The sequence below is a fragment of the Colossoma macropomum genome, unplaced genomic scaffold, assembly GCF_904425465.1.
Source record: "Colossoma macropomum unplaced genomic scaffold, Colossoma_macropomum, whole genome shotgun sequence".
In the NCBI taxonomy this organism is placed as follows: Eukaryota; Metazoa; Chordata; class Actinopteri; order Characiformes; family Serrasalmidae; genus Colossoma; species Colossoma macropomum.
In genome coordinates, this window is record NW_023494803.1 from 5,804,637 (window position 1) to 5,830,528 (window position 25,892).

The window sequence follows — 25,892 nt, forward strand, 5'->3', positions numbered from 1 at the left end:
GCATGTAAACACGTTACTGACAAAATCTGATTTTCTGCAGTTATCAGATTATGATGTGCATGTAAACACGCTCAGTATGTCCAAATTTGTACCAATTTTGTAATTTGTCGTTTTGTTTCCAAATAATTACTTGTTTTCTCAATATTTTGACTTGAAATGAATAATTTAAATAATGACTTATGTCAGTTTTGACTTAATATTTCAAAATAATGAGTTATCTCTTAATAATAATTGTTTTCAGGAAATAACTTGTTTTTTGACATTGAGTAAACAGTCAGAGTGTATGCAACGCATGTATGAGACAAATGACTGTAGAAAGCTGAAGTTGGCTTCTTATCTGAATTTCCCAGTCCACCTTAAATGGTGCAGCGGCTACATTCTGGTGCCTGTACAGGTACACAGAAAATTGGAACAAGAAGCTGCCAACTTCAGCCTTGTAGAAATTAAGACATGAAACAACACAGGGCACCATTGGGCACTATATCAGAGAGCAATATTGAAAAGTTGATCTATATATTGTTCAGTTTTGTTTTTAATTTTTTGCACAATAAAAATATTTCAGTTGTTAAAAATGATTCTTATTCAAAAGTGAAGCGACGTCCCAGAATAATCATAACCTATCATCTAAAATGATTTTAATCAAAAAAGTATAAATACTGTGGTATATAATGAAACGGTCAGAAATTTCAATTATATATCAGTTACTAAACATTTTGGTCACTTAGGATCCTGCCTCTTGAAGCTCCACCTTGCTGGTGTAGAGTTAGAGACTGTAGCTCATCTGTTGATGCACAGTTCATGTTAGCCATCCTCTAGACCTTCTTCAGTGGTCAGGTTTTGACCACAGAGACGCTCTTTTTGTAGCCTTCTATGATATTGCTATGGCAAAAGCCAGTACCAAAGTAATAGCTAAAGACCCAGGAAACCTAAATCTGTGTTTTGTTTCTAATTAGGTTAGCTTTTTGCAGGCAAACCGTAAACATGTACTAAGTTTACCCTTTGAATAATGTTCCAGTGACCAATAAATGACCAATATGTTTCACTATATTTCTCTCCTCTCGATGTAAACTGGGCGGTCCCAATCTTGGGTTATGTTTCCATAAGCATTCCCCTGACCAATCACAGCTCATAAACCACACCCACACAGTTCTCAGATAGGTCTGATCACCAGTTTTTAAGCCGTGTTTTATCATATTTATATCTTACATTTTCCATTCAAGCTTTGCTGGATGTTTAATATAACACTTATGTTTAGTATCATACAAATATTTTAAATATTTTATCCAGTGTTCAGCCCTATTTCACACCGTGTATTATGAATATAGGCCAATTGCTTTTAAAGCATGTCTTGGCCAAGCCTTGCTGTATTAGGCCTATTTCCTTCCTAACTTTCATTCCAGTGGAAGCCCCGTTTGGGCCTGGACGTTGTGGTGAGCTTGCTGACAGGAAGACTCACACTGGGGGGGATGAAAAGTATGAATGGCAGGCGCATAATTTGATCTCTTTCCTTGGGTCTCAGCTGTTTACGCTTCGTCATATTCAGCAGCTCCCAGAAGCTTCCGAATGTTCAGATCCACAAGACTGAAAGATGATGATTCGGAGAGGATTGAGGGGCTTTAGGTGGATCATATGATGCAGACAACCTGCTGGTGGAGTTTAAGGTTTGAAATATGTTTTTTTACACAGGCTTCACTGTAAACAGCCGCCTGCCATTGCTTTAAAGTGATGGTTCAATTAGATATGAATGAAGTCTAGCTAATTCACCCTAAATATAAAAGTTCTGCTTTCTTTTTAAAACATGAATATTACAAAAATAGTTGGCATGTTGTACAAAGACACAGAGTGCTTCACCTGAGCATCTGCCGCACTTTTCAGATAAGTTTGCAAACCCCAGGCCTAGCAACATTTTAGCAACTACCTGGGATAACATAGCAATGGCCTAGCAACACCTTAGCAACTACCTGGGATAACACAGCAAGGGTCTAGCAACACCGTAGCAACAACCTAGGATAACATAACAAAGGCCTGGCAACACCTTAGCAACCACCTGGGATAACATACAAAGGCCTAGCAACACCTTAGCAACAACCTGGGATAACATAACAAAGGCCTGGCAACACCTTAGCAACCACCTGGGGTAACATAACAAAGGCCTGGCAACACCTTAGCAACAACCTGGGATAACATAACAAAGGCCTAGCAACACCTTAGCAACAAACTGGGATAACATACAAAGGCCTAGCAACACCTTAGCAACCACCTGGGATAACATACAAAGGCCTAGCAACACCTTAGCAACAACCTGGGATAACATACAAATGCATAGCAACACCTTAGCAACAACCTGGGATAACATAACAAAGGCATAGCAACACCTTAGCAACAACCTGGGATAACATAACAAAGGCCTAGCAACACCTTAGCAACAACCTGGGATAACATAACAAAGGCCTAGCAACACCTTGGCAACAACCTGGGATAACATAACAAATGCATAGCAACACCTTAGCAACAACCTGGGATAACATAACAAAGGCATAGCAACACCTTAGCAACAACCTGGGATAACATACAAAGGCCTAGCAACACCTTAGCAACAACTTGGGATAACATACAAAGGCCTAGCAACATCTTAGCAACAACCTGGGATAACATAACAAAGGCCTAGCAACACCTTAGCAACAACCTGGGATAACACAACAAGACTTTCATAGTTCATCAAGCCAACTTTAGTTTAGTTTATTCTTAAACTTACTTTTTCAGTCCGTAATTTTTTTTTTTATTTCCATTTCATGTAATATGCCTACATTACTGTCATACATATAAATGTAATGATTTCTGCTTGGAATGTTTGAAGCTCCTGCATCAGTTCAAAACGGCTTCACAGCAAGTAAAAACAATATTTTCTCAAAATGGACAAATCCTTTTCCCTTTAAGTTCTAAATATGTCGTAAATAAGGACAGTTAATGTCCTCCATTTGCTTTCCAGCTATTGATACTCAGTAGCTTCCAAATGAAGACGGACAGAGCTCGTGCTCAAATAAACAAACATCACTCACTGCTGCCCCCTAAAAGTGAAAGCTGAAAACTGTGGCACTTGTGATCATATTAAACGATTGCAATCAACTCATAATTGGGATCAGGCGATTATGTATTACCTGCCTCCCAAGCGTTTTGGCTTAGGAGCACAATAAAAACAAACAGTGAGAGTGTAAATAGAAAATCACTGGCTGTTCAGATTCTTCATGTTGGTCCAGAAGAACAGTTTCAGTCTGATATGCTCTTATAAGTCCAAATCCAAAGCGTTCGCTGTGCCGAGACGTTTTATTATGGTTTGTACTTCACAGTAACAGAGAGGCAAATATTCAGTGTTTCACCATAAGCCACTTCACACCTTTGTGAATTATTATTTTTTTTAAAGCAGTGGTCACTCTAAAGGTCAGCGGCTCTTGGAAGCTGAACTGCCCCATCCTCTTGTGGTTATGCCATTTATTCTTCCCCTAGACTGACAGGTGCGCTCTGATGAAAGGACTATGGTCAGCAGGTGAGAATCCAACTGGTCAGTCGCAGTAGGTCAGGGTATATGAGGCATACACTTAAAAAAGATGGTTCTTCAGGGGTTCTTTAGTGAAGAAAAAGGTTCTGTATTTGCATAATTAAAGGGTTCTTAGCATTGATAAAGGGTTCTTTAGATTGATAGAGAATGGGTTACGATGTCAAGCCTGTAACAACAGAAGAACCCTTTTTGGTGCTATATAGCACTCTTTTTAAAAAGGTTCTATGTAGAACCATAATAAAAAACACTCTCCATCAATCTAAAGAACACTTTAACCCTTCATAATCATGCAAAGGCTTCTTTGAGTGTTCGTGGTTCTATATAGAACCATATTCTTTACTAAAGAATTGACAAACCATCTTTTTAAGTGTGGATGGTGAGGCTGGAAGGCTGCACATTGTAGTGTTTGCTTCATTTTATCAGCTAGTGAAGTTGAACTCAGCACGATAGGCCAGGGAGGACGCTACACTCCTACTGTCCACTAGACAAGGGGTCGGCAACATGCAGCTCTTTTACTGTCCTGTTGCGGCTCCACAGCAGAGTTAGATTTGTAGGTAAAAATAAAATAATCCTCCTTTGCAGTAAAATAAAGCTCTGCTGATCGTTCCACACAGTTTAAACAATAAATGGTCTTAAACGCTGGAGTTAATGTAGAACTGCTAATTCACCCTTTAACCCTGAAGGTTGGTGCGCAGACTGCTGGTCAACATAGCAACGCAGACAATAATCTCACCTAGCTAGTAGCTAACGAAACGGCAAAGAGAAAGATTTAAAACAAACATCGATCATTTGAAGACGAATGGACTTATTTGCATTTATAAACACTCCAGCTGGTTTCCTGATACGTTTAATCTGCAACGAGAAACTGTCAAACACTAAAAAGCTGTGAAAATGAGGTCAGCTTCTCGTTTGAATTCTCCAGTTCCACCTTAAAAGGTGCAGCAGTTACATTCTGACACCGCAGGCACCATTTAAGGTGGAACAGGAAATTGAAGCTGGTGAATAAGAAGCGACTTCAGCCTTGTAAAAAGACGAACGTTGAGAGACATTTTACAAGAAATGATTCTACTTTTGTGTAACAGTTTCCTGCCGGAGATGTGAGAAAAGCGGCTATAGCTGAGCTAAAGCTGAAAGCAGAGCAAAGTTAGTCTGCGTTTTTGTTTATATTTTTAGCCTATACTAGCATATTAACACGTACTGAGACACATTTACAGCCAAGATGGTAAAATAGATATAAAATCTTGTGGCTCCCAATGTGGTTTGGGTTGCTGACCCCTGCACTAGACTGTCCATAATTTTCAGCAGTGTAGAGGTTACACATGACAACAATGACAACAATATTTCAGTAGCCCTAAACGAGGCTATTGATCAGCTCTAATTACATCACAGTGCAAAACTAAGGTAGCAAACTGCAGACCCCAAATGACCCCAAAGGAGGACTGTGTAGATGTGATTTTTGGCCACACTGTCGCTGTAAGGAGGAAAGGCCTGCTGTGTTTCGCCTGCTGTGTGTCTAATTCCAGCCGTGGCCCGTTTAGCGGCTGTTTCGTGTCTCTTTCTTTCGGGAGATGAGAGAATCTGAGTTTAGCAGAAGGCTATAAATGGCTTTTTCTCCGTAAGCTCCTTCTGATGAGCTAAAAACAACGAGCCGTCGCTGCGGGGTGTTTATACCAAATTCCAGCAGCCCCTCAGGATGAGGCTGATGTGCCAGATCTGGACTGAATGAAGGATTTACACACACACACTCTCGTCCTGTCTCGTCTCTCTCATCCCTCGCTTTTACCTAGCGTCCCTCTCTCTCTTCATTCTCTCTCCTCTCTGTTACTGTTTCTTTCAGTCTTTCAGCGTCTCTCTCTCTGCTCTCTCTCGATGTCTTTTCTCTCTCTGTTCTCTTTTCTTCTTCTGTCTTTTAATCTGTTTCTTTCACTCTCCTTTTGTCCTTTTCTTCCTCTTTCTCTCTCTCTCCACCTTCTCTTTATTTTTTCTTTCTCTCCTCTTTTTTCTGTTTTTTCTCTTTTCTGTCTTCTCTCTATTTCTCTCTCATTCCCTTTCTTATTGTCTTACTGTCTTTCACTCTTCATCTCACTCTCTCTCCTCTCTCTTTTTATCTCTCACCCCCATCTTTACACACTCTCTTCCCAGTATCTCTCTTTCGCCTTGTCTTACTCTCTTTTTCACTCTTTCTTTTTCTTTTTGTCTGTTTCTCTCACTCTTTTGTCCTTCTCTCTCTCTTTTTCTCTCCCTGTTTTTTCTCTTTTTTGTTCTTCTCTTCTCTCCATTTCTTTTTTCTCTCTCTGCTCTCTCCCCCTCTCTTTCTTTGTCTTACTCTTTCTTTCACTCTTCATCTCACTCTCTTCTCTCTCTGTCTCTCTCTCTATCTCTCACCCCATCTTTACACACATTCTCTCTTTCTCCTTTTCACTTTTTTCTTTTTGTGTTTCTCTCACTATTTTTTGCCCTTCTCTTCCTCTCTGTCTTTTTCTCTCCCCTTCTCTTTTTTCTTTCTTTCTCTTTTCTCTTTTTCTCTCTGCTGTCTCCCCCTCTCTCTTCTCTTCATCCCCCTTCCTCTCCTCAATCTTCCCCTCCTTTATCTCTCACCTCCATCTTTACACTCTCTCTCTATCTCTCTCTCTCTCTCTCACCTGTGACCATTTGTCCTTTATCAATGAAGGGAAACTCCACCAATTTTACAAAATATGAGCATAATTAAATCTGTATGAGTGTGAATAAAGTCATTCAGAGTGGTGTAGTGTAAAATGCTCCATTGTAGAGAAACTTACTAAGTCAGAATTGTTCACAGTGGTGGTAATAGGAACCAGACGTCAGGAGAGTCTAATGCCTCTAAATGCTACATCGTGGAAAGTTATTACATGAAATGGTTATAAATGATCTCTGAGAGATTCTGACATTTAACCCAAAATCATGTTTTTTTCTGATTCATATTTTATGATCATCAGCATTACATCAGCATCAGTGACAGCATCTTCATTGGTCAGGCCCATCGTCCTTGGCTTCACAGACAGACTTGCTCTCATTTAACTCCACACTGACCACTCTTAAAGGGCAGTTCCATCAATTTTTCAAAATTTCTGCATAATTTAAATGATTGAGACATCAACAAAATCATTCAGAGAGGTTTGATGTGTAATGCTCCGTTCTAGAGAAACTTGCTGGCTTAGAATACTTATAATGGTGGTGATAGGAACCAGGGGTCGTGATGTATGTGTTGCAAATAAAGCCATTTTATTTATCTAAACCACCAGTGAACCTACATGTGTCCTCTGAGTTTTTTCATGTAATGCTGATGATGGTAAAATAGTAAAACCTGAAAAAATAAGTTTTCTTTGGGGACTATTTTACCTTATAACACCCTGCTTTTATCCTCCCACCATGAATGGATTTCAAAACATATGTTTAAAGCCAAAACCTGAATTTTAAAACAATGTCTCTGGCATCAGGTAGCATATTCATTACCATCATCTGTGAGCGAGCTTATAGAGCCATTAAATACTGTAGACGTCTGGTTCCTATCACCGCCACTGTGAACAGAGCGGACCATTTCACACTGAGCCACTCTTAATCAGGCAAAATTTTGGAAAATCAATCGAATTCCTCTTTAAAGTGTGGTCTCTAAGCTGCAGACTGGCACTGCCATGTGTGCGGAGCTTCCATTCGAAGGCGCAGCTGCAGATCAGGGTTGTAATCTGCCCCTTTGGCTCAAATCCCCACTGGAATCCACATAAAGGCACTTTTGCTATTAAGCGCTTCACCCACGCATCCGCACAATTTCACACGCGGAGGCCTAAACTGAAAACGCTATAGAAAAATACCTCACAGAAACTGAAAAAAAAACCCACCATACTTTTTTTTACCCTCTAATTAGTGGTCATTTAGACTGCAATCATGCTAGCTTTATTCATGTTCTTTCTCTCTCTTTCTCTCTCTCTCTCTTCCCCCTCCCCTCCAACAGGTGTTGCCGGGCATACTGCAGAAGCATTGCTGCATCCTACCAGATAGGAACACAGGTAAACACAGCTGTCTGTTTCTCACACACACACACACACCTGTGTGATCAGGTGGAGAGAGAGCCAAAGGCCACTGCACTGGCAGCTGCTCTCAAAACGCCACTCACACAGCGGCATGTTGACACAAGGAAGGCGCTTGACCCGGCTTTTTCAGGAGAACGAGGCTCGCAGAACGTCACTCAGGGGAAGACAGGCAGAGACAAGATGGTACATGAAGTACAACGTGTTTGTTTCAGTTTAAAACTGAGCAGTCTATAACTGAGATGTCACATTCTTCAGTGGCAGTCGTAATGCTTTAACAGTCAAACCGCACACATTTTGCTTCTGCGGTTCATTTTAAAGGTGCAGTGTGTAAGATTTAGGGGGATCTATTAACAGGAATAGAGTATAGTATACAAAACCATTTTCTTTAGTGTATAATCACTCCTAACTACAAACTTTTGTGTTTTTGTTAGCTCAGAATGAGCCCTTCATACCTGACTAGGGAGCAGGTTGCCGGTGCTGGCTCACCATTTTGTTGTGAGAAGTTTGGTAACTCACTATTTAGCATAAAAAAGCAAGGGATGGTGAATCCTCACCATCAAAGAAACAAAAACATAATGAAGCAAAACTAAATTGGGACATTTAATGGCAAAAACTTGATGACCACCGTTGGTTCTACTACATGCTCAGAAAAGAAGGGGTGAGGGAGGGTCTTCAGTTGGTTGCAGTCTGCAACTTCACCACTAGATGCCACTCAACCTTACACACTGCACCTTTAAAAAGTTAAAGAGCAGCACCAATTAAGTTCTGGTACTTCATCGTGTGACATTTTGATTGCTTATCAGTGGGAATTCTGGTGTTTTTTTGAATTCCATAATTTAATCATTGAGATGTAAACAAATTCATTCAGAGTGGTTTGGTGTGAAAGGGTTAGTTGTAGAAAAACTTACCAGCTATGAGTGGTGATGATAGGAACCAGGGGTCACAATATCTACGACATTTTGTTTACTATGTAAAATGTACACATATAGGTGTCTTCAAAGTTTTATATGTAATGTTGATCATGGTAAAATAAAAATCTGAGAAATATGCTTTTTTTTGGGATTGCTTTGCCTTCAACACCCTGACTGTATCCCTCTGCCATATATATATATATACATATATATGTGATAATTTTTTATCACATGTATTTGTGATAAAACTTATTTCAGAACTACTGCAAAACAACATCTCAGACATCAGACTGTGTACTCATAACCGTTTCATGTAATAACATTCCAGTGAGGGTCTTTTTAAATTTTTCTGACGTCTGGTTCCTATCACCACCACTTTGAACAATTCTGACTTTGTTTGGAAGTTTGTCTAGAATGGAGCAACCACTGTATATGATTTTGTTTACATTTTAAAGATTTAATTGATAAAAACTGGTGGAATTCCTCTTCACTGTGCAGTGAGTAGGGGTGGGCAATATGACAAAATATAATGTCTTGATAATTATAGATATTCTCACAATACATGATGTGCATCACAGTGTACAGGTTTTTGAGGTGTGAAAAAAACTCATTAGTGCCATGAAAAATTATGATTACAATGATTTTATTAAACGTTTCGTATACTATGTGGGCTAAATTAAAATGGGCCTAATGAAACTTGCAGTTGCTCAGTGCTCTTTAAGTACTAGTGATATCCACAGTATGCTCAGAAAAGCATAAAGTGGCGTAATGTATCACAATAATGATAAATACCATCATGTAACCCACCCCTAGCAGTAAGTGTGCTTGATAATGCCAGATTTTAGCCATCATATTTACATTAGTTGACATTAGGTACTTGCTACTGTGGCTTATTCTTCCAGCTAATGACTGTTGCTTGCTTACTTAGCTAGCTAACTGGCTAGCATTTATTTCTACTATGTTATTGGTAACTTAGCTTAACATTAGTGTCACATTTTAGCTTGCTAACATTATTTGCCTTAGATGTGTGAGCCTGTACGAAAGCTAGTAGTCTGTTTTTGCTGTCAGTCATGCTAGATGCCAAGGGTTTCTAGCCTAGCTAAGGTTACAGTTGTTCTGACAGCTCTTTGAAGCCCAGTAAGGAATTGTTGTAACTGGCAGTCATTACCACTGCAGCCTCAGAGGGTTTTTAACAACATCCAAATAGTCAACCAACACTCAGAATTGGCCCAGAACTGTCAGCTATCTGGGATCAACTCACCCACTATAGCGTACAGTACCTACAGCGCCTACGATGTGCCATATAGCATGTACTGTGCTTAAGCATGTATCATTATTAACCATGGTGCTGTTTCACCTACTCCTCATTGGGGCCTTTAACATCTTAGAGACTAAGAAATCAAGCAGAAAACTGAGGTTTAGGATTTTCATCTCATAGAAACACCAATCAGGCATAACATTATGACCACCTCCTTGTTTCTGCCCTTATTGTCCATTTTATCAGCTCCACTTACTATATAGGTGCACTTTGTAGCTCTACAGTTACAGACTGTAGTCCATCTGTTTCTCTGCATACTTTGTTAGCCCCCTTTTACCATGTTCTTCAGTGGTCAGGACCCCCATGGACCCTCACAGAGCAGGTACTATTTGGGTGGTGGATCATTCTCAGCACTGCAGTAACACTGACGTGGTGGTGGTGTGTTAGTGTGTGTTGTGCTGGTATGAGTAGATCAGACACAGCAGTGCTGCTGGAGTTTTTAAACACTGTCCACTCACTGTCCGCTCTATTAGACACTCCTACCTTGTCAGATGTAAAGTCAGAGACGATAGCTCATCTGCTGCTGCGCAGTTTGTGTTGGTCATCCTCTAGTCCTTCATCAGTGGTCACAGGACGCTGCCCGCAGGACGCTGTTGGCTGGATATTTTTGGTTGGTGGACTATTCTATGTCCAGCAGTAACAATGAGGTGTTTAAAACTCCAGCAGCACTGCTGTGTCTGATACACTCAGACCAGCACAACACACACTAACACACCACCACCACGTCAGTGTTACTGCAGTGCTGAGAATGATCCACCACCCACATAGTACCTGCTCTGTGAAGGTCCACAGGGGTCCTAACCCCTGAAGAACAGGGTAAAAGGGGGGCTAACAAAGTATGTAGAGAAACAGATGGACTAAGTGCACCTATACAGTAAGTGGAGCTGATAAAATGGGCAGTGAGCGTAGAAACAAGGAGGTGGTCATAATGTTATGCCTGTTCGGTGTATGTTTGAATACAGTGGGCGATACTAAAACTTTTTGAAATTTTACTAAACCTGCAGTGCTCTGTCATATTTTAATGAAGTGTGGAGGTCAACATGCATGAGCCCAAAATTATTAAATGTATTTTACTTTACAACTGCATTTGAACCTTCTACTCTAAAAGCAGGAATATTGCCCTGCAGCCCAGGGCTGCAGCTACAGCTAGGGCTAATAGCTACAGCTAGCCTGTTGTCAACTGTAGCCTGACCGGTAGGGCCAAAGCGCTGGGTGCCCAGAGTTTTGACGGGCTTGTTCACGTTGTTGCAGGTGTGAAGAGGTGGCTGATGAGGTTGAAGAGCAGGGAGATTTATTCAGGTACCTGCTCCAGTCTTTACCTCTACCTCTTTTTGCTTCTTTCTCAAGGTGTTCTTCAGCTTCAGTTCTGGATGGCATTAGCAGTGCATGGCTAAGTGTTTGTACTTTTAAAACACCTTCTTTAGGCCAAGTCACACCAGCTTTTTGTCACGGAATTCAGCGGAATTCACCACAAGGACTTCCAGAGTGAAAAAAGTGGTTGAATTCATTGGTCAGATAGCTGCAAAATGCTTAGCTAAATGTGCTAATTTTAACAGTGTCAAAGCGCTACATGTATTTCTTTCCAACCAGCTGTGAATTACTAAATAAAAGAGCCTGGTACTCAGTCGGTCAGGAGGCTGGATTAGGTGGTATAACTGTCTTCACCTTTGTGGTTCTGTTGTTCCTACTTAGCGAGCAAGGGTGTCATGGTTTCACGGCACCAGTGGTTCTCAGCTTATTTACCTGTGACCCCCTCCGTCTTGACTCTAGACCCAGTAGAGCAGCCTTCTTCATATTTTGGCACCCCTGGACGACTGGACTACTGCTAGTTAGCACAGTGCTGGTCAGTAACCTCATATGGTGGCTACCAAACACATGAAAACCAAACAGCTTTGCAGATGTCTGACTGCTCTTCCTCAGTTCAGTCAGTCTGAACAAAGTGATGTACTTTTTATGCACAATTTAGCATAGTTAGCTAAAAATCACACGTTTTTACCAACAAGTCCATGAATTTAGCTGCACATTGACAGCCTGCTGTGCTGACAGACTTGCACAGCCACTTACCACTTTGTTTTAGCTTATAGGGAAATAATCAGGCTGGTCTGGGATATTTTACGGAAAACTTATTATTTAACATATAATATCAAATTTACTGTGTTTTTCTTTTCTTGCTGTGATTCGCTAAAGTTAACCCCATAAAGACCACTGCCTTAAACAACACAGTGGCCCAGACATCTCAGAAAAACTAAATAATTGAGGCTACTGTTTAAAGGTGCAGTGTGTAAGATTTTGGGTGAGCTTTTAGCAGAAATGGAATAATAAAACCATGTTTTAATTTGTGTATAATCACTACAACTATCAAATCGCTATCAATCAATCACTAACTACAAATCGTTGTGTTTTTGCTAGCTTAGAATGAGCCCATAGGGAGTGGGTCCCTTTCCAGCAGAGGCCGCCATGTTGTGCTGCCATATTTCTACAGTAGCCCATAATGGACAAACCAAACACTGGCTCTAGAGAGCGCCTTTCGTGTTTTTATATTGAAGCGACAACTTGAATTTGGTGGCGCTGTAGCACCTGTTGGAAGACATAGAAAGAAGAAGAATGAGTGGTTGCTGCTGGTGCTGGCGAACCATTTTTTGTTGTGAAGTTTGAGAATCCCAATTTTGACAAATAGAGGATCATACTTATTGTTTAGTACAAGAAAAAGCAAGGGAGGGGCAGAAAACCTGACGGCCACTGTAGATTCTACCGCTCACATGGAAAGGGAGGGGTGAGAGAGGGGTATTCTGTTGGTTGCAGTTTGCAGCCTCACCACTAGATGCCACTAAATCTTACACGCTGCACCTTTAAAGTAATAATTTAAATGTGGTAGGCGATTATTTTCTTTTGCTTTTTGTTTGTTGTATAGAGATGTAAATTGGTATTTTGCTCTTCAAGATTTTTGCTCAATAATTTTTTTTTTTGACTGTAAATTGCAAACCATATCACACCTTAGTGATTGGGTTAGTTAGCTAGCATGCTAACTACACCAAAATAGGGACATTTCTTTCATTTTTTCATCTTCTGGTCCAACATTGCGATCTTGGGATGTGCCTGTTTTGCAAGTTGACCCAAACTGCAGGTGCTGTAGTGTGACTACAGCTTTAATGAAATGAATTGAAGTGAAGGGTGCTGTGGCCTTCCAGGTCTGCAGCTCTTCCTATGTGGTTCATTGCTGCAGAAACACTGTTAAAGCCCCAATCAGGAATCGCTGTATATGTCGGACCAGTTTTGGGTCAACAAGGAAGGCCTTTAGATGGGGATGCCACCACACTGCTATCAGTGAACACGGCTAGCAAAGTTAGCATGCAGTATATTGTTGCTCTCTTACAAAACCTCTTTACTTTTTTTAATAACATTTGAAGACACCAGCTGACTTGTACATTATGAAGGTGCTGATGCTGTCTGTAGCTGGCCGGATCTCATTTCATGTCAAAATTGCTCACTTGTGCTTTGACCGTAATTAAAGATACAGCATGACTCTAAAGAACCTTGTATCTCCCGCAATGTTGCAGGAGGTCCTGCTCTCATCTCAGGTAACCGTGGCCCCTTGACATTAGTTGAAGAGTTTTAAAAGCGCGGAAATTGGCAAGCTTGTCATCACACACGCGGAGCCATTCAGAGGTGTAATTGCTTTGCTAAGAGGTCATGAATAATTCCTGACTGACATATACTCAGCTCCCCTTTCAGGAATCTGAGGCGGACGCACCATTCACAAACAGTATTCGTACATGATGTTCTTTTGTGCTTATCAGGCTGGAGAATCGTTTGCGGAAAAGCGGCCTTGTTTCTGCTTTCAGTGTAGCTTTTACCACTTCTCGCTGTATGCAGTACGTTTAGAATCGACCAAGAGTCGGCAGATTTTTACTCCAACTGCACATTAGATCAGGTTATTTTGCGATTGGGTGCGATTTTATGAGGTAAATAACATGAGGCAAGTAAGTTCATGCTGTATTTGAATGCTGCTGCTACACCATAGGATAGCATATTATGCAAATATAGTAGCATAATTATCCATGGGTCATTGTTCCAGTCGCCTCTCACTTTCAGTGTAGTATTTTATGTAATTATACATTCTGATTCTGAAATAGATTGAATTTTTATTCATAGTTGAAAGACAATTCCATCAATTTAAAATCTGCTTAGTTCAGTTGTTAAATTGTAAAGTCATTCAAAGTGGTTTGGTGTAAAATGGTTCATTTCAGAGAAACTACACTCAGGTTTTTCTTAACAGTGGTGGTGATAGGAACCAGGGGTCACAATGTCCACAGCACAACTATAGCCATTTTATTTACTATCCAAAACCACCAGTGAACCTACACGTGTCTCCTAAGCTGTTATATGTTATGTAGATTATGGTAAAATAAGTTTTCTTTGAGGACTGTTTTACTTTACAACGCCTCTCTACTAGGGATGGATTTAAAACTATGTTTTTATTAGCTTAAAACCTTCTGAAAACTATCGGAAGACAATGTCTCAGGCATCAGGCAACAAATCTGTAACCATTTACAGCAGATGTGTCAGGCTCCAGTCCTGGCGGGCCAGTCCTGGAAACACATCCCCAGTTTACATGCCTGATTTAGAGTAATAACTTTTCGGTGCGAGAGGTTTTAGAGGTGTTGAACTCTTCAGGCGTTTGGTTCCTATCACCACCACTGTGAACAATTCTGACTTAGTTATTTGGGGGCAGGGGGCAGTCGTGGGCTGGAGGTTGGGGAATCAGCCTTGCGCCCGGAAGGTCGCTGGTTTGAACCCCTGAGCCGACAGTATGTGACTGAGATGCCCTTGAGCAAGGAACTCAACCCCCAGCTGCTCCCCGGGTGCTGTGGATAGGGCTGCCCACCGCTCTCGGCAAGTGTGCTCACTGCCCCTTAGTGTGTGTTTTCATTAGTGTGTATGTGGTGTTTCACTGCAAGGATGGGTTAAATGCAGAGGTGAAAGTTCCCTGTTGTGCGACTAATAAGGGTCTCTAATTTTAATATTGCTGGCATGTATTCAATTGAAAAGTGTAGGAGATACATTTATATCTATATCTATGTAAATACAGCAATGTTTGACATTCTAGCAGTAATGTTAGCTGTCTGGCATCCTTCTACATTTGCCAGCTAGTGGGTAAAAAAAGGAAACAAAAAAAAACAAAACAATTTAATCACCTTCAAAGATTCACGCCACAGCCAGTGTAGTTTTTCAAAAGTTCCTCCCTTCATAATACATCATCAGAAGGGAGTTCCCTAGTCTTTAAACCACCAAATGATGCTCAAGAGACTGTAGTACTGCTGTAGGAGGCAACAAACAAATAGTCCAGCTCTAAATGGGTCAGGGAGGTAATAGTTCGTCCATTATGTTTCTTCGCAACATGCTTCAGTTATGACATACCATAGTCAGCTGTATTAGTCACAAAAAAATAAACATATTGAAAACACACTGCAGTGTACAGTTTTTCATTTTGAGCTTAGACTATTGAAAATGCACTTACTGCACAATTCCATTCATATTGGACACTAAAGGCAGTTAAAGTTTCCTATTATTTCCTATTATCTCTAGATTGCACTGAGATGTCCAATATCAAGTGACTATTTTACTTTGCTGTTTGGGGAAAAGAGGCCATTGCATCTCAAAATTGGCCTGTAGTGGTGAACAGTCCAGCAGCATTGCCAGCGGAAAGCGAGCCATGAGTGATAAGGCAGCCTTTTCTACCTGCATGTCATGCATAACTAATCAGTATCTGACTCTCTTGAGCTCCACACTGAAACTGTACTGAATCCAGGCGTTACTATGGAGCTCATGGCATTATCTACACTGTGGAACAGACTCGTGGCTCTCAGCAGGGGTGTTGGGGGATGGCTGTCGTTTATATAGGCCTATATTTTTAATAACTTATTTTTATGACTTTTCCATAAATTCTACCTTGCCAGTGATACAATTGAGTGATTGAAGGTTTGCACTGAATTGTAGCAAAACAGTCTCTGTTTGGCATGGCAGTATGCATGTGTCTCAGGTCTCTGAGGTGCGAGTCCAAGTTGAGTGTTGAGTTTTTGAGGTTCGAGTCCAAGTCATGTCTCAAGTTTCTGAGGTACTAGTCCAAGTCAAATCTCTGAGGTCTCAAATCGCGAGTCTCTGGTGTGTGAGTCCGAGTTGAGTCTTGAGTCTCTGGTGTGTGAGTCATAGTCAAGTCTCGAGTGTCTGGTGCGTGAGTCAGAGTCAAGTCTTGAGTCTCTGGTGTGTGACTCAGAGTTTCTGGTGTGTGAGTCTGAGTCTCAAAGCTCTTGTGTGTGAGTCAAAGTTGAGTCTCGGGTCTCGGAAATGTGAGTCCAAGTCAAATCTTGAGTCTCTGAAATGTGAGTCTGTGATGTAAGGAAATGTGCAGAGGACTTTAAGAATGGCATTATTAAAGAAGCATCAATACTTTTATTTTTCCTTTTTTTGCTTTTTGTTACAGTGGCTTCTTATTTTGTTTGTTTGTTTTTTATGGTTTAGTTTACCTTATCAACAGTGCTGAATCACTGCATGTTTTGATGATGTGTAAATCTTTCTGTTAAATAAAAAACTAACTGCACCAGGTGCATGATGGGATATAATCTCAAAAATCTAGATGCAGTCTTGCAGATAGTGACCCTGCAAGATGCCCAGTTCTTTGCAAAATCAAAGTCTGTGACTAAAAACTCTGTGACATTGTCTTTAGATGTGAGAGGGTGTCAGACTTTAGTCTTTCAGAAGTCTTTTCAGAGTCCTCTGGTGTGTGGCGAGCAGAATTCTGTGATGAGTCTCGAGTCACTGGGGTGTCAGACCAAGTTGAGACTTGAGTCTTAAGCTGAGCCTGATTTAACCCCAATATGCCCCTTGTGACAAATATTCACAATCTGAGGCGATTTTCCAGGTTGGGAGCTCGATTGGAAGCGACTGACGGCGCAGATGATCTGTCAGTGGGAGAAGAGAAAGGAGTGAATCTTTAGCTCTGAAGTGATCAGAGATCCTCTGATTTGATCAAACACGTTTGATATTTACGACTCACGGATATTTACAACTCACGGTCAGAGATTTACTCAACTAATCATTCAATCAACAGCCAATCAGAGAGCTAGATGAGCGGAGAAACAGGCGAAGAGACGCACATAAACACCGCCTGAACAGCGGAGCACAGACAGAGGAGCTGCGTGTAAAACAGGCAAATAAGAGCCGTTATCATGTTTATAATATATAGATTCTGAGGTGTGAGTCAAGTAATGAGTCTCTGAGTTGAGTCTCTAGTTTCTGAGAGTCCAGCTCAAGTCGAGTGTCTCGTGTGCTAGTCTAGGTCCGAGTCAAGTCTGTGGTGTGTGAGTTTGAATCGAGTCTCGAGTCTCTGAGGTGTGAATCTGACTATAGTCTTAAGTCTCTGGTGTGCAAGTCCAAGTCGAATCTTGTGTCTCTGAAATCTGAGTCGAGTCTCGAGTCTCTGGGGTTTGAGTCTTAACAGTGTTACCTTTCACACGCATACCAAATGAAGTTTGTTTGAAATTAATAACGGCCTCTAATTTTAGATATTTTAACAAAAAACTGTCCAGGAACAGTAACTACTGAAGAATGCATTTGTGGACAGAGCATGGATAGATAAATCAAAGCCATTATAGATCATTAGTTTGTTGCTGTTGGACTACAACAGTTACCGGGGACAACCTTATCAGTTCTTTATAGAACTAGTGGCACACCAAGAGGACACAACTACCTTGGGCAGGATTAGAGAAGAGAGAGATGATGAAGAGAAGAAAGAGATCCAGCAGCTCATCTGGGGTTTCACTGTCCAGGTCATGCTAGGTAAACATTTGCATAAGTTCACACAGTCAAGCTTTAATGTAGCGTGATTTAATTCAGATCACTAAAGAGCTCTGGCTACTTGTTTAATCTCATAATCAAACCCATTCTTTTTCACCGCCGCACAGGAAAAGCCAGCAGAGAGCCTGTGTTTTTATAGCGAACACTGATTCACTGCAGAAAAGAAAAATTCCCAGCGCCTCGATGCAGACGTGCTAAGTGGACTGTAATACATTACCTGACTGCGCTGCTGCTTGGAGTAGCGCGACGTTCGCAGAGTTTGACTTCAGATTTGAATATTTGTTTCTCTGCCGTTTGCTTGCTGAGGAGTTGTTGTGACAGTAAGGGCATTTATCCAAACAGAGCTTTATAAATATGCATGGATAATTGTTATGCATTATGCCAAGTGTGCTAGTGTTCTGCAGGGGCCACAGGAGAGTGGGCCGCAGGGGCTTGGCTTTCACTGAATGAGTCTCAAATACAGAGAGGCAAATAAAGATTTACAGTATACAATCACAACCCTATTAATCAGAAACACCTCCGTTGTATGTAGGCTAAATGGCCACATTATTAAGAACAATAACTTACAACCCCATTTCTAAAAAAGTTGGGATGCTGTGCAGAACGTAAATAAACATACAATGCAATGATATGCAAATCAAGTAAATCATATTTTTAAAGGAAAATACTACAAAGACAACATATCAAGTGTTGAAACTGAGAAATTTTAGTATTTTTTGAAAAATATATGCCCATTTTGAATTTGATGGCAAGACATTCCAAAAAAGTTGGGACAGGGGCCTGTTTACCACTGTGTTTCATCACCTCTTCTTTTAACAACACTCTATAAGCGTTTGGGAACTGAGGAGACCAATTGCTGTAGTGTTGATAGTGAATATTTTCTCGTTCCTGTTTCATATAGGATTTCAACTGCTCATCAGTTCAGGGTCTCCTTTGTCGTATTTTTCATTTCTTAATGCGCCAAATGTTATCAGTGGGTGACAGGTCTGGACTGCAGGCAGGCCAGTTTAGCACCCAGACTCTTTTAATACGGAGCCATGCTGTTGTAATACATGCAGAATGTGATTTTACATTGTCTTGCTGAAATAATCAAGGCCTTCCCTGAAAAAGACATCATCTGAATGGCAGCAGATGTTGCCAAAACATGTATATATTGTTCAGCATTAATGATACCTTCAGAGATATGCACGTCACCCATGCCATGTGCACTAATGCACCCCTATACCATCATGAATACGGGCTTTTGAACTGTACACTGACAACAAGCTGAGTGGTCTTTAGCCCAGAGGAAACAGTGTCCATGAGTTCCAAAAAGAATTTCAAATGTTGATCTGTCTGACAACAGAACTCTTTTCCACTTCGCCTCAGTCCATTTTAAATGAGCTTATGCCCAGAGAAGGTGGCAGCACTTCTGGATCCTGTTTGTATATGGTTCCTTTTTTGCATTTCAGAGTTTTAACTTGCATTTGTGGATGCAGTGATGAACTGTGTTCACAGACAGTGGTTTTCAGAAGTGTTTCTGAGCCCATGCAGTGATTTCCACTACAGAGTCATGTCTGTTTTTAATGCAGTGCCATCTGAGGGCCCAAAGATCACGGCCAGCAAATACTGTTTTTGGCCTTGTCCCTTGCATACAGAGATTCTCCAGATTCTCTGAATCTTTTACTGTTATTATGTTCTGTAGATGATGAAAAGCAAAAGTTCTTTGCTATTTTACATTGATTAAACTTTATTCTTGAATCGTTGCACTATTTGCTCATACAGTCTTTCACAGAGTGGTCAACGCTTCCTCATCTTTACTTCTGAAAGACTCAGCCTGTCTGGGATGCTTTATTATACCCAATCAAGTTACTGACCTGTTGTCAATCAACCACCAGGTTTTTTCACCATTACACAACTTTACTAGCCTTTTCTTGCCCCCGTCCCAACTTTTTTGGAACGTGTTGTTGGCATCAAATTCAAAATGGGCATATATTTTTCAAAAAACACTAACATTTCTCAGTTAACATTTGATTTGTTGTCTTTGTAATATTTTCAATCAAATGTAAGGTTTAAATGATTTGCACATCATTGCATTTTGTTTTATGTACATTCTGCACAGCGTCCCAACTTTTTTGGAAATGGGGTTGTACCTTGTACGTCTACTCACTGGCCACTTTATTAAAAACAAACACCTACCTTGGATTTCCAGTAATTGGCCACTTTATTAGAAACACCTAACTTGTACACCCGCTCACTGGCCCTTTTATTAGAAACACCTACCTTGTACACCCACTCACTGGCCACATTTTTAGAAACACCTTCCTTGTACATCCACTCACTGGCCACTTTATTAGAAACACCTACCTTGTATTTCCACTCACTGGCCACTTTATTAGAAACACCTACTTTGTACTTCCACTCACTGGCCTCTTTATTTGAAACACCAACCTAGTAGCTCCACCTTGCTGGTGAACAGTTAAAAACTGTAGCCCTTCTGTTGATGCACAATTTGGAAGGACAGTTCAGGGACTAAAGTGGCCAGTGAGTGTATGTGTGTATATTTGGTAAGTAAGAGTAGCCGGATAGATTTAATGTTCAGAGCTGCTCTGCATATGTGGGAAAAGTCATGTGAAAAGGCTGATTTGGGAAAGAATAAGTCCTTCCTTCCTTTCTGCTGCCCATGCTGAGCTCAGTAATCAGAGAAGAAAGTAGTGACCATGGTTTCGTCCTGTTTCTATGGAGACAATGCAGGCAGTGTCAGTGTAGGTTAACCTGCTATTGTGCCTGCTGTCATTTAATTTCACTCTTCTGCTGATCTGGCAATGGCATATAACTATTTTAGTCCATCAAACACGCCTTCATAAAATAGTCAAATAAAATTGTAGGAATTTAGATATGATAAGACAGCCTAGCTGACCAAACGCTGTTTATATCATTACTACTATATCAAACGATTTTTTTTATTATATTATTATTTATTATATATTATTATTTTTTTATTACACAGCAGCATAAATTGACCAATAGAATGGTCCAAAATTACCTAGAATAAAAATTGTAACAAAGTTAAAAAGTTGCAGAGTTACAATGTTTTGTTACAACAGTTTACTTTAGTTGGTCCTCAATTTGAAGACATCAGTGCATAGAAGACTGGCCACCGGTATGAAAAGCTCTCTATAAATGAAGCAGTTATTATTATTATTATTATTATTATTATTATTAGCATTATTAGCATTATTATTGTTGTTATTGTTATTATTGTTGTTATTAATATTATTGTTATTATTATTATAAATGGGCAAACTTTCAGATTAGCTCCTGTGACAACTCCTGTGTGAAATGTAAACTTCCATCAAAACCTTCCTTGTAGTAACAGAAGAGGAGCAAAATAGAAATACACCATGAAATACATCACACAACATTAACAGTGTCTGTTTTGGCTGGTGTTTTCAGCCCAGTCCCACGCGGATCCCTGAAATGTAACTGCTACTGTTACGTTCCAGGTTTCAACATACCTGTGACCGATCATCAGGAGCTAAATCAGATGCTGCACATAGGCCTAGGCCAGAGGTCGGCAACCCAAATGTTAAGAAGAGCCAGTTTGTCTTTTCAACAAAAATCTAACCAACCTGGCAGCCACAACACTTTATGTCCATTTTACCATGCTGGCTGTGAAAATGTCTCAGTATGTGCTGAGGTACTAGTAAAAATATAATATTAACAAAAACGGAGACTTATAGCTATATCTGCTTTTCTCGCATCTCCAGCAGGAAACTTCCACAAAAGAGGAATATTTTCTTGTAAAATGTCTTTCAACGTTTATTTTTTTTACGAGGTTGAATTTAGACTTTTTAGTGTTTGTCAGTTTCTTGTTGCAGATTAAACGTATCAGGAAACCAGCTGAGTGGTTATTAATGCAAATCGTCCATTCGTTTACAAATTATCGATTTTCGTCTTAAATCTTACTCTTTGCCATCTGCGCATCAATTTTTAGGGTCAAAAGTTGGTGAATTAGCAGTTATTGGCTACATTAACTCCAGCGTTTAAGACCATTTATTGTTAAAACTGTGTTGAACGATCAGCAGAGCTTTATTTTACTGCAAAGGAGGATTATTTTATTTTTACCTAAAAAATTCTGCTGTGGAGCCACAACAGGGCATTAAAAGAGGCGCATGCAGTTCCAGAGCCACATGTTGCTGACCTCTGGGCTAGGTGATAAGACGCTAATGCTAATTATCAGAACTAAACTTTGTTTGATGTATTTTTGATGAAATTATTATCTTTCTGTTCCTGAACCCGATATTAGCAATAAAGGCTTACACTTCGAACAGTTGCCACACAGTTGCTTGCTAGATGAGGAGAGAGGGGTAGTCTAGCCGTTCACTCACAACAACCAGTGAGGCAGTTACTCTAGATAAATTTCGAAATTTGTCACTTTAGTGTCAGCTGAGTTGGGCCATATCCACTTCTTCAAACAATAGCTAAATATTACCATGGTATACAAGGCAGTGGGGTCATAAGTGGTGTAAAAGCATTTATGCCATTTTGTCCTGCGTTATTTTAAAATCAAAAATGATCTGTTTAAGTTTAGTTCGCTTACATGACCAAATAAGTAACCACAGCGCTCGATTTACAAGCCATCATTCAATAAATGTCAAACCATCGAACATTTGCTAAGTGTGTAAACAGTGCTGCTAACTAGAAGAGAGGAGCTGGTTAGCAGTATCTTAGCTAGCATGATGACAGCTTTGCTCACCACAGAACTTGTTTGATTCGCTCTAACTAAATAACAGACATGAGTTTAGATGATAACAATTCAAATCTAAGGGAGTGAAGTCAGGCAACTCGCACTGAAAGGACAGACAGGCGAAATTAAACTTGTTCGTGTTGTTTGAGTCTAACTTAACGTTAGCTTAGCGAGCAGGCTACAGACCCAAACAAAGCCACACACAAGTGTAGATGATAAAAAATCATATCTGAGAGAGCAAAAGTCGAGTGACAGAAAGCCAAAATCAATCCTCTTGTGTGGTATTTGGGACTGTAGCGCTTTGGCTAAGCTAATCATAGCTTATTTACAGGCCAAGCGTGCGTCACACTGCAGCACAGTCTTGGTTCAAGCTAACTGATGCTAAAGTTACAGCTGTTTAGAGGAAATCTGAGAGCGCAAAAGCAAGAGACTGAGAATGAAAGCTGAAATCGGATGTTCTGTGGTGTGTAGCTCTTAGACAGTCGCTGACGCTTAGTTTTTTTAATGTTAAAGTTTTTCCTTACTCTGATTTTTCCTGCTTATTATCAGCACCATCAATCGGTGAGCTCCCACACCATGAATCAGTGACCCTTCTAAAATGTTTATTGACATGGAAAAGAAGTTTGACACGTCATAATTTTGAAATTGTCTTAATTTTTAAGTACTGTGGTGAATTTACCATTTATTACTGTTATAAAACCCAATCCTAAGTGTTAGCAAAACCACAAACTGTGGAAATTAGCAAACCACAAAAATGAGCCAGTGAGCGGACAGTTCGCAGTGTTAGCTAGTGCATTAGCACATCTCAGAACAAGATGAGATTGAGGTTAACTGTGGGCATGAGTGGAAAGGGTGCTACAGCTAATATAACTGATACTGATATTATAAAATAAATTTGTCACTGTGGATTAAACCAATATTTTTTTTTTTTATTCTACTCCTTCACATTAGCTAATGAGCTAACGCCAACAGTAGAACTAATCCGTGTGGTGGTAGTTGGTGGCTTTTACAAGTTTTTCCTGTTCAACATGTTAGTTGACACTTGTATGAAAAAGAACAAGACAATATATTGTTTTGTTGAGTGTGTTTACATGCACTTAATGTGCAGACTGAGAAATCCGAAAGAAATCAGAGTAAGGGTACACATGCTTTGACAAATCTGATTACTGAGCTAAAATCCAGCTCTCTTTATTTGATTTCTTAATCGTATTTCTAGACCTTACTCTGATCTTAGAAATCGGAGTGTGCTGTTTACATGACCATTTGAATAATCAGATAACTGCGGAAATCCTATTATGTATATTATATCGGATTATTGAGTGCATGTAAACAGACTTATTGTTTTTGGTTCATGGTGTCCTTGGCAATAATTTTCTAAATGATTTTCTAAATGATTTTCTAAATGCTGACACCTGGAATGGTTATTCGAGTACTCGAGTAGATGTGCATCATTGTCCACAAAATGTTTGGCCTTTATGCCCAGCCCTGCTAAACAGTGTCTTGGGCCTCTGTGTCTGAATCTACATTTCCAGATTCAGGCATGCTTTGGAAGCTAAACTGTATCGCTAAGCATGACAGCCTTGTTAGCACACATGTTGGCTCACATGCAAACTGTTGAATTATCCCTGTAAGACTCAGCCGATTTCCTTTGCAGTGTTAATTGCCAAGTGACCCAGCCATGTCTGGTGTGCTTGGCACAGAGACAAGCTCACAGCAGACTTACGATATTGAGTAGGATCCAGTAAGAGCAGTTAGAGTTGAGAGAAGAAAGGAAGCAAGAGCAAATGAACAAATGAACAAATACTCAGTTACTATTTTAAATAAAAACAAATTCTGCAAATAAACAAATTCTGTGTCCAGACAACCATTCTAATTAGCGAATTCAGCTACTTTAAAGGAATGGGTTAGTGAAAAATCACAATGAGAGTTTTTCCTCTGACCCCAGATGTGGTTGATCACCCAAGACATGTTTAATGTCCAAATTTTTCTGATTTAGTTTAGCACTGGAGCTATGAGGCTAATAAACAGTAGAAGTCAATAGTCACCTAAATCGGATTCTGTAAATCCAACCCCAAAACTTCAAACTGCACCCAGGTCTTCATTAAGATTGTGCAGACTTGCCAATGCAGTTTATTTAAAAATGAATAAAACTTCGCAGTGTAGCTGTGTGTAGCCACGTTAGACATCAGACATTGTGCTGAATGACTCCAGTATGCGTGTATTAATGTCACGTAGGTATATGGATGCTATGTTGTTTCTTTTTAGAAATAAATGCTAATCCTGAATTTTCAAACTGAAGATATATGTTTATAAATTTAAATTATGAATGTGAATGGTGCCTAGGAATGTGAAGTGCATGCTTGTGAAGGGAGGTCGTAATTTGGCACAACACTGTCAGTATTTAGCTAAACTGTAAAGTTTTGTTCATTTCTATATTTCACAGTAAGTCATACTGTGTCCTAAACTACATCGTCAAGTCTACGTGACCTTAATGAAGACGTAGATCCAGTTTTAGAGAAGTTAAGGTGCTGATACAGGTCAATTTCACCCCCACAGCTTATATAATCCCCTTTGGAAAGCAATGCTAATAGAACAGCACCCTTCAGAGCAGCCACACGTGAGCCTAAGGCCACCATGCCCAATGCCAAGCATCGACCTCCCCCCACCCCCCCACCATTGGGCTGTAGAGCAGTGGAGCTGTGTTCTCTGAGTGATGGAGCTCCATCCAGTGCCTTTGGGTTGAGTTGGAGTGTCCAGAACTGATCACCCAACATCAGTACCTGACCTCACTAATGCTTTTAGCGAGGCTGAATGCAATCAAACGTTGAACGCAATCAAATCCTCACAGCAATCTTCCAATACATAGTGTGATCTTTCTGCTGCTCGTCTGTGAGAATGAACTGCGCTCAGTGTTGTCCGCTCATATTACAGAAGAGGTTGCTCAGTAGAGGAACCGCTCACAGACCGCTCTATGCTAGAGCAGCTGCTGAATTAACGCCCTCTTCTCCACGTCTGTGTTAATGAAGCTCACTTACAGCTCAGACAGACAGACGGACGCCGTGGAGCGAGAGCTGCCAGAGACTCTGACACTCACTGACAACTTTGGCACTGCTTTACATTCAGAGTAGTGAGTTTGTAATGAATGAACACTCCCTCTTTCTCCTTCCCCTCTCTCTCTTCCTCTCTCTCCTCTCTCTCCTCCTCTTCTCTCCTTTGTTCTCACTCTCTTTCCCTCACTCTCCTTATCTCTCTCTCTCCTCCTTCACTCTGAGGTCTCTTGCTGCCCCGTCTGCTGCACTCTTCACCCAGCAGTGAGCACCTCAGATAACAGACACAGAGAGCGGGAGAAGAAAGCTCTGCTGCAGTGAACAACACCTCTTTCTTTCTTTCCTTTTTTCCTTTTTCTTTCTTTCTTTCTTTCTTTCTTTTCTTTCTTTCTTTCTTTCTTTCTTTTTCTTTCTTTCTTTCTTTCTTT

General features: G+C 40.3%; 1 protein-coding gene across 1 annotated transcript in view; it reads left to right on the forward strand.

The window, feature by feature from the left end:
* Positions 1-25,892, forward strand: part of dlgap2a (discs, large (Drosophila) homolog-associated protein 2a) — a 404,743-nt gene that overhangs the window by 27,759 nt on the left and 351,092 nt on the right. The window contains exon 2 of the mRNA XM_036593314.1: positions 7,527-7,581. Within this exon, the coding sequence (XP_036449207.1) occupies positions 7,527-7,581 (55 nt within the window). The remainder of the gene's footprint in view (positions 1-7,526; positions 7,582-25,892) is intronic.